Raw genomic sequence first — 17,235 nt, 5'->3', positions numbered from 1 at the left:
TGATATGTAACTAGCAACTTGCCATCTGAATGCTTTCAGTAGTGAACTATCTCAAGGGGAGGAAGTATGAGATTTTTTAAAAGTCACTTTCACTATGGGATTGGCTTGCTGCTGTCAGCATGCCAAATTTGAAACGAGATTGAAAGTCGTGAGTGCGTTACAGATCCTATTTTCAGCAATCTTTATCTACTGCTGAGAAAACATGAAATAAATCCTGCATGGAGAGTGATAGAGGAACACCTTGGAAGGCATCTACTGAATTGAACACTAAGCAAAAAAGCACACACATCTACATTTTTGGACAAGTTTTGTAGCTTCCTTCCTCAGTTTAGTATTTCTCCATTCCTTACAAAATGTTTGGTAACATTTTAGCCATTTGCAAATCCCTGAAGTACTAAAGTGCATTTATAATTCTAGTATTTATAAAATTTGCTTTACAGAAGTGAGTATACTATTGCTAAATGTGTCTGGGAAACAGGTTTCTCATAAGCCCTGGTTATTTTTTTCTTCAAACTGTTGTCTGTCCCTGTGCACCAACAGAAATGTTACATCTTCTTTCCTTTTGTCATTGTGCTGCGCCCACCCAGCAGACTAGGTTTCTTCCTTACTAACATATATATGGACACAATCATGACTGTAAGGAAGAACACAGACGGCTTACGCAAAAGGGAGAAACAAGTCTGATCATATATACTATTCCTGACCATTCCTCATTCTTTTACAGCTGGGCCTGTTGGCAAAGTATTTATTTTCCTGGCCAGATTTCAACTTGTTCTTCATTTCTAGTCTAAGTTTGTCCTTAGCAAAGACGTGCTTTTCTGCAGAATCTCACCCTCCCTCCATTGGCTTTGAATTTGTTAAAAAATATACCTCAAGAAACTGTATTTCCTTACTTTAGGGGTTAAAACTTGAGTGAAAGGATTTCAAGAGAATGATGGGTAGATATTGAGTATCAGCTCAAAAGCTACATATTTAAAAAAAAATCCACTACCTTAAGAAAAGAGAGACATTTATAATTAAAGGTTTTCTGAATCACAGCTTTAGCTGATAATTTTGTTGTGCTACTGTCTGAATTATCACACAAGAGGCGTTATATTTTAGGTTGTTTGTTGATTTCTGATCTTTCATGTTTCAGAGACATTGTATCAGCAATAGAGTGTCCAGCAGGACATGCAAGGCGGGGGGCGGGGGGGGTGGGCTCTGCGGGTGGAACAGGGCCCATCGGCTCCAGGATGGCCATGGTCTGGCCCGGCCTGGCCTGAGCAGGGCCTGGGCCGGGCCCACTGGCCCCCGCACGGGGCCCGCAGCCACCTGTCCCAGCACCAGAAACAAGACAGAGCTGTGGGGGGGTTTCCTGTTCTTAAGTGTGCATCACAGAGGCGGTCACAACTTTAAGTGGCTTGAAGAATTGTCCATATTCAAACTGGCCAGCTGATAGGTTCTGTTAGGTCACAGAGGAAGGTGTAAGCACCCCTTTGCAAGAACATCACTTCCGGGACTATGCTTGCTAACCCATGACAATCAGTCAAATGCCCTACTCATGCAATCCTTGAAATTCAGGAAATGACAGATTTCACTGAGTCAGTTCTTGAAACAAATAATATAATTTTGCTTAATTAGGTGAAATATAATATTGAAATATGAGATTTCTATTTTTTTTCAAATTCTTAGAAATCCTTAAATAATTAAGCCCATATGTTTCTCAGTGCTGTGCAAAACTGTTCAGAGGGAACAAAGCCAGTTAAAAATTCAGGGATCTAGTGCAACTAGATAGCTGAGGAAGATGCATAATATTACGGGCTGTCACCAAGTTTTCCACCTAGAATTAGGGATTGACAGGATTTGAAAGCCACAAAACCCTAAATTTTTACTGGTGAATGGAGGATTCGTGACGACTTGGGTCAGATCTTTCAATGACACATTGAATGCTAGCAAGGGCAAACCTTTCGGCACATAGAACTCCAGGTCTATCAGCCCCCTTAAGATCTGTAAATTATGTGTAGCACTGCTTTAGCCTATGGTTATGGTAGGATTGAAAAGATATGAATGTTCTGAGGCAGGTTTTATTCTCCTTCCAGGTAGTATAAAATACCATGTGTTGCAGAGGTGAAAAACAAAGCCACATATCTATGAAAGACCTCACAAATTAAGTTTATGGATGTCACAAGTTTAAAATGAGTGCTTAACATTAATGAAAAAGTCATAAAAGAATAAATGTCAATATATTTTTTTCCAATAAAAGAGCCAAAGAGGGAGAATACTTCAGGGTGGAAATTTTCCTTCCTAATTCTCATTCCATCCAGTCCCAGTAAAGGTTGCTCATTGCATAAATCCTGAAGAAGTGATTATTAGGAGCATATTCCCTTAAAAGTTGTACAGGACTTGAAACAGGTAGGCACCTGTATTTCACAAGAATCAGAACAGTAAGAGAAGCTTAATTCTGAGCTGTCAACGAAATGATTTCTGTGAATTTTTAAAACTAATGTCTGTTAACTTATGAAGCAATCAGTTTTTCATTGAAATAAAAACACAGATACAGGAATGCTTGGGCATCCTTTCACAAAATCTTCTGGTGCCTCAAGTTTCAGACATGTTTTTCTCAGCTTATTGCTGTTGGTCACATGATCTCTGCCGGACAGCGGTGCAGCTTCAGCTGAATCTTGGCCGCAGTGGAGAGGGGGAGCCGAGCCGCTCCGGCTGCCCACAGCAGGGCAGGGCTGGGGGGGGGGATGGTTCCGCTCACATGTTCTTGCTGTGGCTTTGCTAACAAGCCTTTGCAGGCTGTGGCTTCTGAGAAGGGCAGTACTCCTGTGGCTTTTCAGAAGTCAGCTTTTATGTGGTTTTGGTTAACGACCATTACACACCTAAACTGCTTCCAGGCCTTGAACCCATATGTCTGCAGTCATATTGTATTTCAGCAAAGTAAGTTTTTGGAGCCAGGCTGTCTCTGTCACCAACTCTGTGAGTGTGTCAGAGGAACAAGTAATTTGTAACCTGTATGGTGAGGGATATGTGGGTAATGGAGAGTTTTCTGAGTGTTAATTGATGCTGTACTAAAACCTATGAGGAAATCAAAATTCATCTTTTGAAGAAGGACCTGGACTGTTGGGGAGGATGAAAGTTTGGTAAGGAAGTTTCACAGATATGTAGGCTTGGCAGAAAGATCTCTGAATGTAAAAACTGAGGATGAGGTAGAAATGGAAGCAAGTTTTGCTATAGAGTAAAAGATGTTTTGCTGAAACACTGCCCGCTGAGTAACTGAGAAGGCAAAGGTTGGAGATGAGTTGGAAGGAGATTTTTATGAATAGGACAAAGGTATGTGACTACAAACAAAGACACGTTTTTCACCAAGTAAGTAAGTCTCAAGAAGAGCATAAGTAAATAGAAAACATGTCTTTACCAAAAAGAGAGATATGGCAGGCAAACAAGAAATGTCGAAGTAGGAAGAAAAAGAGAGGTCTGAGAATTTTCCATTGTAAGCTTAAATTGTAACTTATTTACTCTTGTGATTGGATAATAATGACTATAATATGGTGATGGTAGTAGTTATGATAGGCTATAGGCAAATGTAAAGGTGTTGTGTATGGTGCTTATTGGTTGTTATGTGTTAAGATACTCTGCAAAGAAAAGTATATAATACTTTGTAACTTGAACAGAAAGCGGCTTCAGGTATGCCTACAGCTGGAGCTGGCAGCTGTAGGGCTGGCTCTGGATACCCACTCCCTGAAATGCTGTAACTTCACCTATGCAATAAACAGCTTTCAAGAGAGTCACCTGAAGTCCAGACATCCTTCGTGAAACTTTCTCCTATACTGGACAGTATAGTAAACATGGTTTCATGTTGTGGGGGTTTTTTTCTGCTCTCTTTTAAGTGATTATTTTCCACTTTGAATATGATGTAATGCAAGGAAAGGCAGCATGTGACCCTATCAATGAAGTTATAGTTCGTGTATAATAGTCTGTTACAATTTTGGTGTTTTTCTCTACTTATTATTTGCTTTGTCAGCTTCAGCAACTTTCCTCAAGCAAGAATTCCTAGTGTTCAAAATTGGAAAACCCTAGTGTAAAACCTTGAACATGTCTTCTCTTCACAACAGAAATAGCTCAGCTCATATATTCCTGTTTCGGCCTACTGTTGCTCAGCTGAGACACATTTTTGTCTGACACAGAACTTTGCATAATGCCTATGATTACTTACTTTAAATATCTTTTTCAGGAAGGTATGACCTAAAGTTCTTTGAGAGTCCAGGTAGATAGTGATTTCTATTCTTTGTTCATTATACTGTTGACTTTCTGCCAAGAACTGTAAGGGGTCAAAGAAGCAGGATTTACCTTATTAGTATTCTGCCCATAGTTTTCTGTTACCTCATGGTTATCTGTTTCATTTTAGATTTAGCTCATTCTGAAGGTGCCTGGCTTAATTTTTCTGAAGACCATTAATGCTGTTTTTTCTAAAGGTAGTCACAGCATGAGTTGCTTAGGCAACCTTCACTTCTTGTGTGAAGCCGAAGAGTTGAGGCCAGGTTTCTTCTCTGCATGAGTAATAACTGATCAAAACCTTATAATGCAATAGGCAATATTTAAGAATAACTTAAAATTTACTTGCAGCTTTTGTTCATTGTAAATATAGTTATGCCTCACTATTAGCAAGCAGTACTGTCAAGCAAACTATTTTAAATGTTCAAAGTGAAACCAATCTTCTGTTAACCTGAGATTGCCGATTATAAAACAAATGATAAGCAGAGTTTATTGATATTTTAATATCAATAAACTTGTGGAAAAGTATATTTTGCAATATAAATATTTAGGTATACTGTATCTTCAGATTTAGGTTAAGTGTATGTCTGAAATTTAGATCTGTGACAACAATAGCTCTGTGCTGATTCATTATGCCGTGTTTTTATTTTAGTTACTTTGTTAGCATTATGTAGTTCAGCAGTTCTGGATATAAAGTTCAAGAAGGGTTTGGACAATGCTCTCAGGCACATGGTGTGACTTGGGGATGTTCCTGTGTGGGAGTTGGACTTGATGATCCTTGTGGGTCCCTTCCACCTCAGCATAGTCTGTGATTCTGTGATATGATTAGTGTGAAATCTACTGGAAAAGTTTTTAGTGATAACAATGTATTACTGCTGTAAGTAGCTCAGAAGTGTTTGAAAGATCCTAATAGATTTCCCTCCAAGAAGTATTGTTTTTTAGCTAAACAGACACAAACTAGAAGAATAGAGAAATGGCAGAAAAAGTCAGTGGGGCAGAGTTGCTGGGAATAAGGATCTACTATCTTGCGTGTACCTACCAAATAGTCTGGTTTTACCAGTCTCTGAATATGAAAAGTGTACATTGTACTACTCCAGCATGGGAGCACTTCAGTGGCAAACAAAAAAAGAATGTGTAATTTTCATGCTTTTGATACCATACCTCTTCATAGTTGCACTGAGCTTACATGAAGCAAAACATTTTAATTCCCTGTATTGTTTCTTTTCCAGGACTTCTTTGTTACTCTTGTAAATTTAAGGACTGTATGGTTCTTTCTGTAAAACTGTATGGAAATCCTTCCATAGTGAAGCTTCTGCTCTGCTGAAAAGCAATTTCGAGCTGGCATCTTCATTCTACATTGCAGTTGTGGGCTTTTACTTGCTGGGAAAAAAACTTTTTGGATGAAATTTTGCATAGACGATAACAGAAGGATGTATTTTTTTTCTGTCTTATGATAGAACTTACATTTAAATGTCATTTTTAAAGAGAAGCAGAAATTGAAACTATGTTTTACTTGATATTGTGATCTAAAATATATTCTTAACAAAACTATATTTTTTTATTACAGTGCAGGAAACATAAGACATAAAAAATGCATAATGTTTGTATTAACAACAACTGGTAATTCTCTATGCAAACTTGAATCCCATGGGTTATCAGTAAAGACTTAAGTAAATACTTGTGCATGGAATCAATATATTTTGTGTCGGAGAATAGTCTGCCCCATCCTGACCCACCATATTGTAGTGCTTTGTGTTGGCAGAGATAAATGGATTGTCATTGTAAACATGCCAGTGCATCTCCTCTGATGGTCTGGGAACATCCTGATGCTTCAAAATGTGACATAGCTTTAGCATGGACATGAGATTAACAAGACTGTCCTTCACCAATTGCATGTTGGGCTGTAAGACTGCTAAGGTGCTTTGCTTTATTACATGCTCTGTGCATGCTTCATTTTTCCAGTTTTCTCATCACAGATGAGTGTGTCTGATCCCATTGTTTGAGTATCTTGTTTGCACTTTGCTATTTGTCTTTTGCTTATTCCTACCAACTTCCACACAATTATCAGGGGCCTGACCTGGATTTGCTATATCCCAGATATTGCCTAAGCTGAGAGGGAGGTTGGGCTCTTCATTTTGTTCTTGGAGTCTCTTAATTCAGTAGCAACAACAGCCTGTATGTAATAATTTTCACCAGTGCATTTCTTTTCCCCTCAAGAACTTGTTGAAATGCTCCCTAGTTTTGTGGGTGGCTGACCTGCGGTTAAATATGGGTTTTACTTTCAAAGTTAGTTTTTCTCTGCTTAGCTTTCTAATTAAGTGTTAAAGTTGAATATAGGCCAGCTACCTACATGTGCTTTTGCATTCATCTCTGTTTTCCATCATTTTGTGTTTCCTGGAGCATGCTTATTTTGTCTGTGGAGCTATATATAGAGGAAGGGTCCTTAATACAATCTCCATCTGTTGAGCTAGTGCTTGCTAAGTGTGTGTTCTTGATCCACTCATGCATTTGAGGAAGAGAATGGAATGGCTTTGGGAAGTCCAGCTATCTTGTTGAACTTTGTAGCATGTTATCTGTTTCAAAATTGTGAACAAGTCCTGTGATAATGTACTGAAAATTATTTGTTCAAGTTGTATGATTTTGTAGATGAGCTTTTCTAAATGCTTACTTAATTTTATAAGTGTATTGGTTCTACCACCTTGCCAGAATTTTATTGGTGAAATTTTTATTTATTAACTCTTTCAACAAATATTTCTAGTTTAATTTATTTTTCTGAAGATAATGAAAAACTTAACACTAGAATGGAAGGTTGCTTGCTTGTTTACTTCGAATGAGAAAGCTTCATGTAAAAACACTGTGATTAGAGACATACATATATATGAAAATAAATGGTGTAACAGAGAGCTAAGTGTCAAAAAACTACAAACCTTAAGAGAACCTTAAAGAAGCAAAGATGTCTGAATTCAGTGTAAAACATCTAAATGTCTAAATGAATAAAATTTGAGCTTCAGAGAAGCTAAAGAAAGAAGGTATAGCCTATGTACCAGCTCAAGAAACTATTTTATATTGGAGAAGTGTTTAGGTTTTAACAAATATTTTAGTGATTTCAACAAAAAGTATACACTGATTAGTGCTGAATGCAGAAGCCAGAATCGGGAAATGAAAAGGGAGAAATTCCTAGAAAATGGGAAGAATAATAGTGTGTTGGGGAAAAAAAGCTGAAAAAACAGCCAGCTGGGCAAGTACTTATGCACAAGACAGATTCCATGTTAGTGAATTACATCAGGTCCATGGAAGACTTTGATTCCAGATCTTGTTGATTCAAAAACATGGTTACCCTTGAGGAGGCATTTAGTACAGGTCACAGAATCATAGAACCCCTCATCCAAGCTGGCCTTCAGCACTCCCAGGGAGAGGACATCACAACCTCTCTGGGCATCCAGTTCCAGTGCCTCACCATTCCCACGGCAGAGGAGTTTTTTCTAATATCTAATCTAAACCTACACTCCTTCAGCTTAAGCCCGTTACCCTTTGTCATATCAGTACATGGCTTTTTAAAAAGTCCCTCTCTAGCTCTCTTGTAGGCTCCTATTAGGTCGTGGAAGGTTCTCCAGGATCTCCTTTGAGGCTTCTCCAGGCTGAACAGCCCCAATGCTCTGAGCCTGTCTTCATAGGAGAGGTGCTACAGCCCTGTGATCAACTTAGCTTGCTCTAGCAGGCCTACATCTCTCTTGTGGTGGAGGCCCCCGAGCTGGATGCAGCCCTCCAGGTGGGTGTCACAAGAGCAGAGCAGAGGGGCAGAATCCCCTCCCTCAGCCTGCTGCCCATGCTGATTTGGATGTAGACCAGGATGTGGTTGCTTTCTAGGCTGCCAGCACATGTTACCAGGTCATGTTGAGCTTTTTGTCCACCAGCATCCCCAAGTCCTTTTCCTCAGGGCTTCTCTCAATCCATTCTCTGCTCAGCCTGTGTTTTCCCTTGGGATTGTCCCAACACAGGTGCTGGACCTTGTACGTGGCTTTGTTGAATATATGAGGTTTACACAGACCTACCTCAAGCCTGACAAGGTCCCTCTGGATGGCATCCCTTTCCTCCAGTGTGTTGACAGGACTACATACCTTGGTGATGTTGGCAAACTCGCTGAGGTTGCCTCAATCCCAGTGTCCATGTCTGGACTATGTGTTGCAATTGCATTGTCATTGGTGGTGTAAGGTATCTTAGGAAAGCTAAGGCTTGTCTCTGTTATGCCCCAGCTGTAGAAGGGACAAATGAAAGTTTCCACGAGGGCAAGCCTTATGGTTTAGCTGTGGAGCTGCTCTTCAGTACAGCAGCTAAACAGGTTTTGGAACAGGGCCTTTGTATGGGGCTGGAGGAACGGGTGTTGCACAGCTGTGCTAAGCTGTGTTGCACAGCTGCACAGGCATCTCTGTGCCATGCTGTGCTGCATTCTCTTGTCTCAGTTTCAGCACCAGGGTTCAGCATAGCCTCGTAGAAAGCAGTACAAGTGGTGGCAAAGTCAGAGGAGGGTTGTCAGAGGTAGAGATCAAACCTTCTGGATGGCACAGGATCAGACTCAGTGGCCTGATCTGCTCCACCACAGCCACCGCAGAGTTAGAAATCTTTGTGTTCACCCTGTCACTGAAGAGAGCCAGGGAGCAATGCTGTGCCATCAAGCATTGTGTTTGTTTTCTGCTGTACACTCAAGATTTCAGTTTTATAACTTTATGTTTTGTCAGTATCCTTGCCAATGTCATCTTCCTTCGAGGTTCTTTGGAAAGACTTGCGAGAGGATGGATGCTTATATTGTGCTTAGTGTTATTTTTAAATAGAAGAGACAAACTGATGCTGTGTCTAGTTTTACCCTTTAATTAGCAAACACAACAAATACTACATCTTTAATTTTTTAGAAATGATTTGTGAGGAATGGCATATTATAACTGTGATGTGCATATGGTCTCTGTGAATCTTAGCTTGCTGACAGCTGTGTGAGTTGTGGTTTTAACTGCATATACTGCATTGCTTTCATCTCACAGAGAAGCCAACCCCAATTTTCTCTATGGAAAATAATTAGTAAACTATTATGGTCTGGCATTATAATAAATTAGGTTCAGGCTTAACTTGAAACTATTGGAAGACACTCTTAAGAATCCCACTAATTTTAGTTTAGAATGCCGTGCTGATACTCACCCAATCTTCTTGTACCTCTCTAGCTTTATTAGTTATTCAGCAAAACTTTTCTGGTTTTTTCCCAACTACAAACATAAAAACTAGAAGGACTACATAATCCTTCAACTGTTTTTTTCCTACTAAATTTCAAGTTATTTTTTGACAGCAACCAGAGCAAAAAGAATAATTGCTTACAATAATTTTGCCACCATTATTATTGTCTAATGGGAACCCATTTTAAAAAAGCATTATTTCAGCTATTTGAGTCATACTTTTGTTTCCATGCATTCACTTCTAAGGCCTACTTTTGTATTTGTTTTCTGGAAGTTTTGATTTAAAATTATCAGAGTAACATTATTCAAATGCTTATTCACATAATTATTAGCTTTTAGGTTAACATAATCTTTACTTATGTAAGGGACTAGTTATTTAAGGTGTTACCAGTAGCTGCAGCGTTAGGCCAGTAGGCCAGTAATTATTTATAACTTAAATCCGTTCATCCTGAAAAACCCTGAATAGGCCATCTGCCATGGTTTTCTACTAGCACAGGTCAGATCGTAAGTCATGATCTTCACAATTTCTACTAGAAGGGGACAGTGTGAAAAAGAGGTACTTGCAATAGTATATTTCAGTTCATTTAGTGTTGAACAGCTATTTAATGGGCTTATTTAATCATTATTAAAAAGGATTCCAAATTTTCTCCTTTGGTAAATCTGTCACAAGTTTTCATTACATATTTGACTCTTCTGTCAACTTATTAGGTGGTATACCCTTGATGACAACAAAAGTCTTCCTCAAAATATTTAGCAGAATTTTCTTTATTATAATGCATACAACTTAACTTCAGTAAGGGTTCTAAATATCTTCCAACAGAATATCAGGTTTCACCTTCTAATTAATTAGAATTCAGGTCTGTAGTTTTTATAAGAAAATAGCTGCACCTCAGTTTCCAGAGATGACCCTGAATTTTCTACCAACTAGCATTCAAATTAACTATTTCATGATATTGATCAATCACAGATTATCCACAGATTTGTATTGATGGATATGGCTGTAATTTTCACTAATCACAGAATGGTTTGGGTTGGAAGGGACCTTAAATATCATCTAGATCCAACCCAACTGCCATGGGCAGGGACACTTTCCACTAGACCAGGTTTCTCAGAGCCCCATCCAACCTGGTCTTGATCACTTCCAGGGCTGGGGCATCTGCAGCTTATCTGGGCAACCTGTCCCAGTGCCTCAACACTCTTACAGTAAAGATGTCCTCCTAGTATCTAATTTAAACCTACTCTCATTCAGTTTGAAGCTATTCTGCCTTGTCCTGTAACTACATGTACTTGTAAAGAAACCCTCTCCATTTTTCTTGTAGGCTCCTTTCAGGTACTGTAAGGCTGCAATTAGGTAACTCTAACCAGGAGTAAATTACTTGCAAACACTGATTATTAAAAATAAGCATTAGCTACTTGCAGCCAAAAACCAGTTCAACAGTTATGTTTTATAAAATTATAAACTGGAATATGAGGGCAAATGACTAATGCTAATGATGGTAATGACGACTGATGCTACTCACCCTAAAAGAGGTTCTGAAAACTATCTGAAATGAGGTAAGAAAAAATTAAGAGACCAGCAAAGATAAAGTAGCAGTCGCCTGTCCTGCCCTGGAGTTGTAACAGATTGTGAGCAATGATACCCAAGCAAAAGGATAAGCCCTTCTTTCCAGCAGTGATTACCGCCGTCTAGTGTGGGTTCTACATGACTGACCTATCACAGGAGCAGTATCTGAACTGCTCACAAGCAAGAGCTTTCTTTGTTTAGGGTTGTCAGTGGAAGATGGTTTATGACTGCCCAGGACTTTGTATTTGACAGAACTTCTGTTAAAAATGCTTCTCTGACAAAAGGGAGATACTTATTTTGATGGACCAAGCATGGTCTTAAGCACATTTTGGCATGTGTTTCTGGTATTTCAATTAAATCTGATTTTCTCTTTGTTCTTAAAAGCTAATTTAAATTCCGTATTAATTACCTATCCTTTAATACAGCGGTGTTTAATGGTTAAATTCTGTCTTTAAGGTATTTAACCTTTATTGGGCTTTTAAAAAAAAGTTACTTCTGTCTTTGTCTTCTTATTTCAATAGTGAGCTCTGCCTGATTCAAAGTGGATTTGATTTTGCAATAAAAATATACTCTTCTTCTTCTGTAAATAAACCACGTATGAATGGGAAGAAACATAAGGAAATAACTTTTAATTTTACATAAGCAGAACAAAGTCCATTAAAGAGTTACTGTAACTTCTTATGCCCTGTTCATTTGGATAATTGCATGCATAACTTCATAAGGTAGTTAATGCTTTAGCTTCACGTGGATTTTTTGCATGTTAACGTTTTCTGCTATTTCTATAGCTTCCCTGAAGAGTTTTCATCTGCCAAGTGCTGGGTATGGTTTATCAGGTGCATTTACCAGTCATGTCTTTATTTTAAGCTGCTTGGCAGTCCTGTATGGCTAAATATATGTAAACTCACAAAGCAAAAACATGTACTTTGTTCTTTTTCTCAACTCCATGATCATATCAAGGCTGTTCGCCTTTCTACCTGGGAGTCTGATGCATCTGGAATTTACATGGAGAGATCCTGAGGGAGGGGTCATTGCTCACCCGTAGCAGGAGCACATACAGTTGCACTGCTTTTTGAAGGTCTGAGGAAAATTCAGTGGAGACGTCTAACCTTTGATGAGCAAAGCATTCCTGAGAAGAGAAGCTGTGATATTAACAGCAATAACCTTTTAGAAAGCAAAGTCATATTTGAGGATGGAATAGAGGTTGCTTATGAAAATAGTTCAAAAACTGTGCATCAGTAAATACAGATTTTTATATGGTATCTACATGTATAAAAGTTGGGGGGTTTTAAACATTAAATCAATTGCCATAAATGTAGATTTCTCAACATTTTCTTCTTGAAGTCTTCACAAATGCAAAATGGCATAATTACAATGCTAAAAATTTACCATGGGAAAAAACCCTATTGGGGGTTTTCTGAAGAGCCTTGAGTGATTTAAAATTGCTTTCTGCTGTACAAAAGAGATACTCTTCCTTGTGGAGGAAAAAACCAAGTGTGACTATGAAGGCAAACATACCCACAAATTTTAAATCTTTAGTAGCCCAGAAGACTAATTTCTTTGAAAACTTTTATAGATTTCTTGTCATGCTTTGGGCATCGTAGTTAAGGAGTGGTAAACAAAGCAATATTAGGTGCAATAATTTTTGCACCAGTCATCTTAAATTTATTTATTTTCAGTGATTGAATTGTTTGAAGTGATAAGTGAAATTTGCATCTTTAGTTGCAACAAAAAAGAATCAAAGTCTTAAAGGACTAAGGACAACTTAAAATACATATTAGCAGTATAAGAGAAAAGAACAAATCAACAAAGGCTGGATTTACTTGGAAATAATTATATAGTTAATTATGGTCCAGGACCATCAAAGTAATTCCTGAAAATTGATTAGATAATATAGGTATTGATTTAGGAATATGTCATAGTTGAAAGTTTGCAAACTTAAGCAAGCTATAAGTTCTAGAAAACTTGGTTATAATATAACGTCTGCTGCTTTAGAGAGGGGTGCTGATTCTGCGATGGTGTTTTGAAAGGGCTGCATAGCTAAGTTAAATGGCAACTCTGTTTTGTCTTTACAGGTAGGGAAAGGCATTTAGATGTGGATAATTGGGCTTACTCTTCCAATAGTGCTCTGGAAGCACTTCTGAAAACAGTCATTAATAAACATGACATGTTTGAATTCAGAATATTGCATACACTTAATGCAGAGGTGTTTGATTGTGTATGTCCAGTAGCTATACAAGAAAGCTGGTACCATTATAGCCTTGATTGGTACCATCATTTTAGGTGTCAACTTAATAATTTTTGAGCATGTGTGCTTCTTTTCTGTTGGTCTCTGCATTGTTTTTAATGAGGCTAGAACATTGGCTATTTTATTAGCTATTATATAGGTATTTTAGTTGATTGCTGCAGGTATCAGTCAGGAAGGTAAGACTTCTCTAGCTTGATGGCCTTTCATGCTATTTTAATTCCATGCTGGACTCACAAAATTATTCCTGTGTTTGGAGGGGCAGAAGGAACTCAGCACTTCTGATGATAAAAAATTTTACACGTAGTTATCACATTTGTATGTGGAAAGTAATTTTTTCCCCCGACTTGAAAGAACCACAGCACTGAGATATTACTGGACTTTTACAGCTGTTTACACAATCACATGTATTTTAATATGAATTTATTTATTTATTTTTAATATAGAAGTCATTTTAAAACCTGAGGTTGAGCTTCTTATTTGTAGAAAGTTTTAGTGTCATTATGTTATGCTATGGCTACACTGAATTGTCCTTGTGAAACACAGCAGCCACAGGATAATGACTGGCTGGTTAAGAAAAGCCAGTTGCTCACTTGTGACACAGAAATAGCAGAAGCTATCAGAGATTTCTACTGCATCCAACCCATCAATTCATGGTTTTATTCAAATTAGAATAATTGATTAGAAGGCACAGCTTGATAAGGCTCAGACAAGAGATACACAATGAATAACAGTATTTCTCTTAGCGGAGCTCAGTATTGAAGGCTATTTGTATTTCAGTATTCCTGTAGCTCTGCTCCTGGAATATTTTGATGGTCTGCCAAATCCTGCAGCGTATTTGGTTGGCTAGACAAATACCATCACTTTGATTGCTGTTGGGAATCTTTGAACACGAAGAACAAAACTTAGCTTAGATAAAGAACAGTGTGCTTTTTGTGTTCAATTTCCTGCTGTTCTGTGATAGCAGCTAGATTCTGGTAAGGACTGAAAAAGCGTAACCTTCTCATGTACTTCATCTTAATGCAGCCTTTGTTGAGGCCTTTGGTACCTGAATCTGATTATGATTCAGAATTAAGATTATAGATTATTTTCTTTTCATCTCTAAATTAATGAACTCTTTTTTAGAGATATGATGCTTTTATTTCATACAACTGGCTAGTTTTTAATACATCATTCTTAACTAAACCCCTTTTTTTTTAGCATTGCTATTGTGCAAGATGAACAAAAATTATGTGTCCCTTTGCTTGGCTAAATTATAAGTAAAAATTTTCTCCCCTGAAAAAAATATGAATAAAGTAATTCTTCTATTTTTTTAAACAAATCTATAGAGGATGAATTAAGATTGTTTTCACGAAATTTATTTGTGGTGGTGGTTCTTCAGATGTATGAACAAGAGCAAAGTTTTTCTTCCAGTTATGACTGGGACAATGGTAGTCATTTTGATTGCTCAGGGCAAAAAAAGAAGAATTTCAAAAGTTCCAAAGGGTTCTGCACACCAAGAAGACCAGAATAGGACTGTAACTATATTCAGATGATTCCTTGTCTTCACAGGTACAGGCAATATAGAAAGGATTGATTGATAACTTACTCAGCATGTTTTTGTATCTCATGTTAGATTTCAAGAGACCAAAAAATTGTAAGAATCGGTTAATCTGTAGTGTCACTCATCTAATCATCTCCAGTGCAGTAAAACTCAGGCTAATTTCCACTTATTCCTATCAGTTCCATGAGGTTGTGTGGGGGATAGAGCTTTGTGCATTTCATACTTTGAAAACTATCTATTAATGGTTAAGCATGGAAATGGTAGAGCTGTAGTTATTCAGGAAGGGCTTGTGATTTTTCAGACTCAGAACCTGGTGTCTTGGTTTGAAAGACAGTTGTCCGCTAAGAAAGGCAGGAGCCCCCCTTGGAATGGCAGATGCGACCCCCCTTCCTTCTGAGTTACAATTTTGAAATCAAGGGGCTTTTAGGCAAAGATGTGGAAAATAGGAATAACAGTTCTTTACTATTATATATCTAACCAGTCAAACAAACACCAATAACTATGGCAGTAGCAGCAAACAATCACAAACCCAGTGCCAGCCTTCTCGGCTGTCAGGCCCTTTCCCCTCGGGTGCAGTTCCGCTCGCAGCCGGCAGGGGCGCTGGCGGCTCCCGGTGAGCAGGGCAGGTGCGATGGTTCCCCCGCGGCTGCAGGGGGCGCTCCGGAGCGAGCTCGGGGAGCACGCGGCACCGGTGCCCTGGGATCCCGGGAAGGGATGGAACAAAGGCTTCACAAACCCCTGGGCAGCCGATCCCGGTGTCCGGCCGGGCCCTCAGGAACGGCAGGCTGAAACAGCAGGCTGGAACAGCGGGGACAGGCACAAATCCCAGATGGCAGATGAGGTGTATCCAAACAGGGAACCCCTCCCCGGAGGTCTGGGCAGGCAGGATGAGCACGGCTACAACGTAGCGAAGGCTCGAAGCAATGGCAGGGGCAGGGCAGCCGCGGCCTGGCTCCGAGCAGGGCAGGGAAGGCAGGCTTGAGATCCCGGGGTTTTTCTCCGGCAGAAGGAAAAGCTAGCTCTTTGTTTTTCTTAAGTATCCAGCCATTTGTCCCCCTAGCAACACGTATGGGGAAAATTTCTTTAACAAAAAAAAAAAAAAAAACAGGAGAGCTCCTAAAACCCCAACACCTGGGAAGATGAAATCTCCTGTAAATATATGCGTATTTTGTGTCCTGCATGGAGATGTATTGCAGAAAAAATAAACCTGTGTTACAAGTGAATAATATCCAATGATGCTACGTGGTGCCATGGAAGGTCTTTGGCTTTATTGTATTTATGTTCCAGTTTTATTCAGTCTAGTGCTACCCTTGTTTGGAGTACTAGGCACTCAATCTGGCAGGTTAATCTTTCTGTTTATTATGTCTCATGATGCTACAGAATAACACATGTTAAATTACAATATGTTATAAACAACAAGATTAGAAATTGCTTCAGATATTGAGGAGAATAAAATTGCACAAAGTTGTTTCTGTAATTAATTAACAAAGTTTTGCACTGAATTTTGCACCCCATTATCAATTTCGATTGGGAAAAAGCAGATTGTGAAATTTTAAACATATTTATGAAGGTTTCTTACACTTCATAGCACACTTTACTAGTGCTACATTTCCAGAATGTGGTAGTATTACATAAAAGGTATTTTGTTATTGTTACAAACTAGAAGAAAATTCAGAGATAATTTGCAGTTGGCACATAGCATTTATTGCTGGTGTGTGTACATTACTTTTTTCTATTTATAACACATCCTAGTGTAGCACTTCAAGATGAGCCAGGTATTCTGGAGTGTCTGGGTGTGGGTACATACAGGTTTGTGTGTTTTCACACTGTTTACTTGCATCTAGTATCTGCTACTCTGTTAGGGCCATTTCTACTTGTTTCAGTCAATGTGGGGGTTTATAACCAAATGTTATATGGTTTTTGTGATGATGCTAGTCTCAGAGGTATTCTATAATAAAATCCCTTTAAAATAACACTTTTTAAATTAAAGTTACAACTTGAGAAAGATTTAACGTGGAGAGAAGGCACTATATTTGCTGACACTGAAATAGTACTAATGCATGTAAGGTTTGCTGAAAGTGCTCAGATCTTTTCTAACCTTCAGGGTTTTACACTTTGGGATAAAGATGTATATGTTTATTAGCTTGTTCAGATACAACTTTAAAAGCTGTTTTTAAAGGCATGCATCCAGAGACATGCACAATGAATTCAAAGTGTCAATGTTTCAGGGAATCTAAATTATTTTCAGAATTTCAGAAATTGAGAAGGGATAAGTGGAAGGAGAAAATGTTGGGCTGGTGCCAAGCGATAGCTCGTAATCCTCACAGACTTCCAAACAGCACAAGAACACCCGAGGTCTCAGGTGATGCTTCACATAACTCTACTTTGGTGAGTGAAAAGTTGCATTTCT

At 38.6% G+C, this 17,235-nt stretch overlaps 1 protein-coding gene across 6 annotated transcripts in view; it reads left to right on the top strand.

Moving 5' to 3' along the window:
- MARCHF1 (membrane associated ring-CH-type finger 1) overlaps positions 1-17,235 on the top strand; it is a 231,093-nt gene that overhangs the window by 123,113 nt on the left and 90,745 nt on the right. For 3 of the 6 annotated variants that reach the window (XM_039550600.1, XM_039550598.1, XM_019287169.3), the window contains one exon: positions 17,074-17,213. The exons of the other annotated variants lie outside the window; for them this stretch is intronic. In XM_039550600.1, the coding sequence (XP_039406534.1) occupies positions 17,112-17,213 (102 nt within the window). In that variant the 5' untranslated portion in view covers positions 17,074-17,111. The remainder of the gene's footprint in view (positions 1-17,073; positions 17,214-17,235) is intronic. 6 annotated transcript variants of the gene reach the window in all.

This window comes from Corvus cornix, chromosome 4, assembly GCF_000738735.6.
Source record: "Corvus cornix cornix isolate S_Up_H32 chromosome 4, ASM73873v5, whole genome shotgun sequence".
Taxonomy (NCBI): domain Eukaryota; kingdom Metazoa; phylum Chordata; class Aves; order Passeriformes; family Corvidae; genus Corvus; species Corvus cornix.
This window is presented reverse-complemented; position numbering and strand designations above follow the sequence as displayed.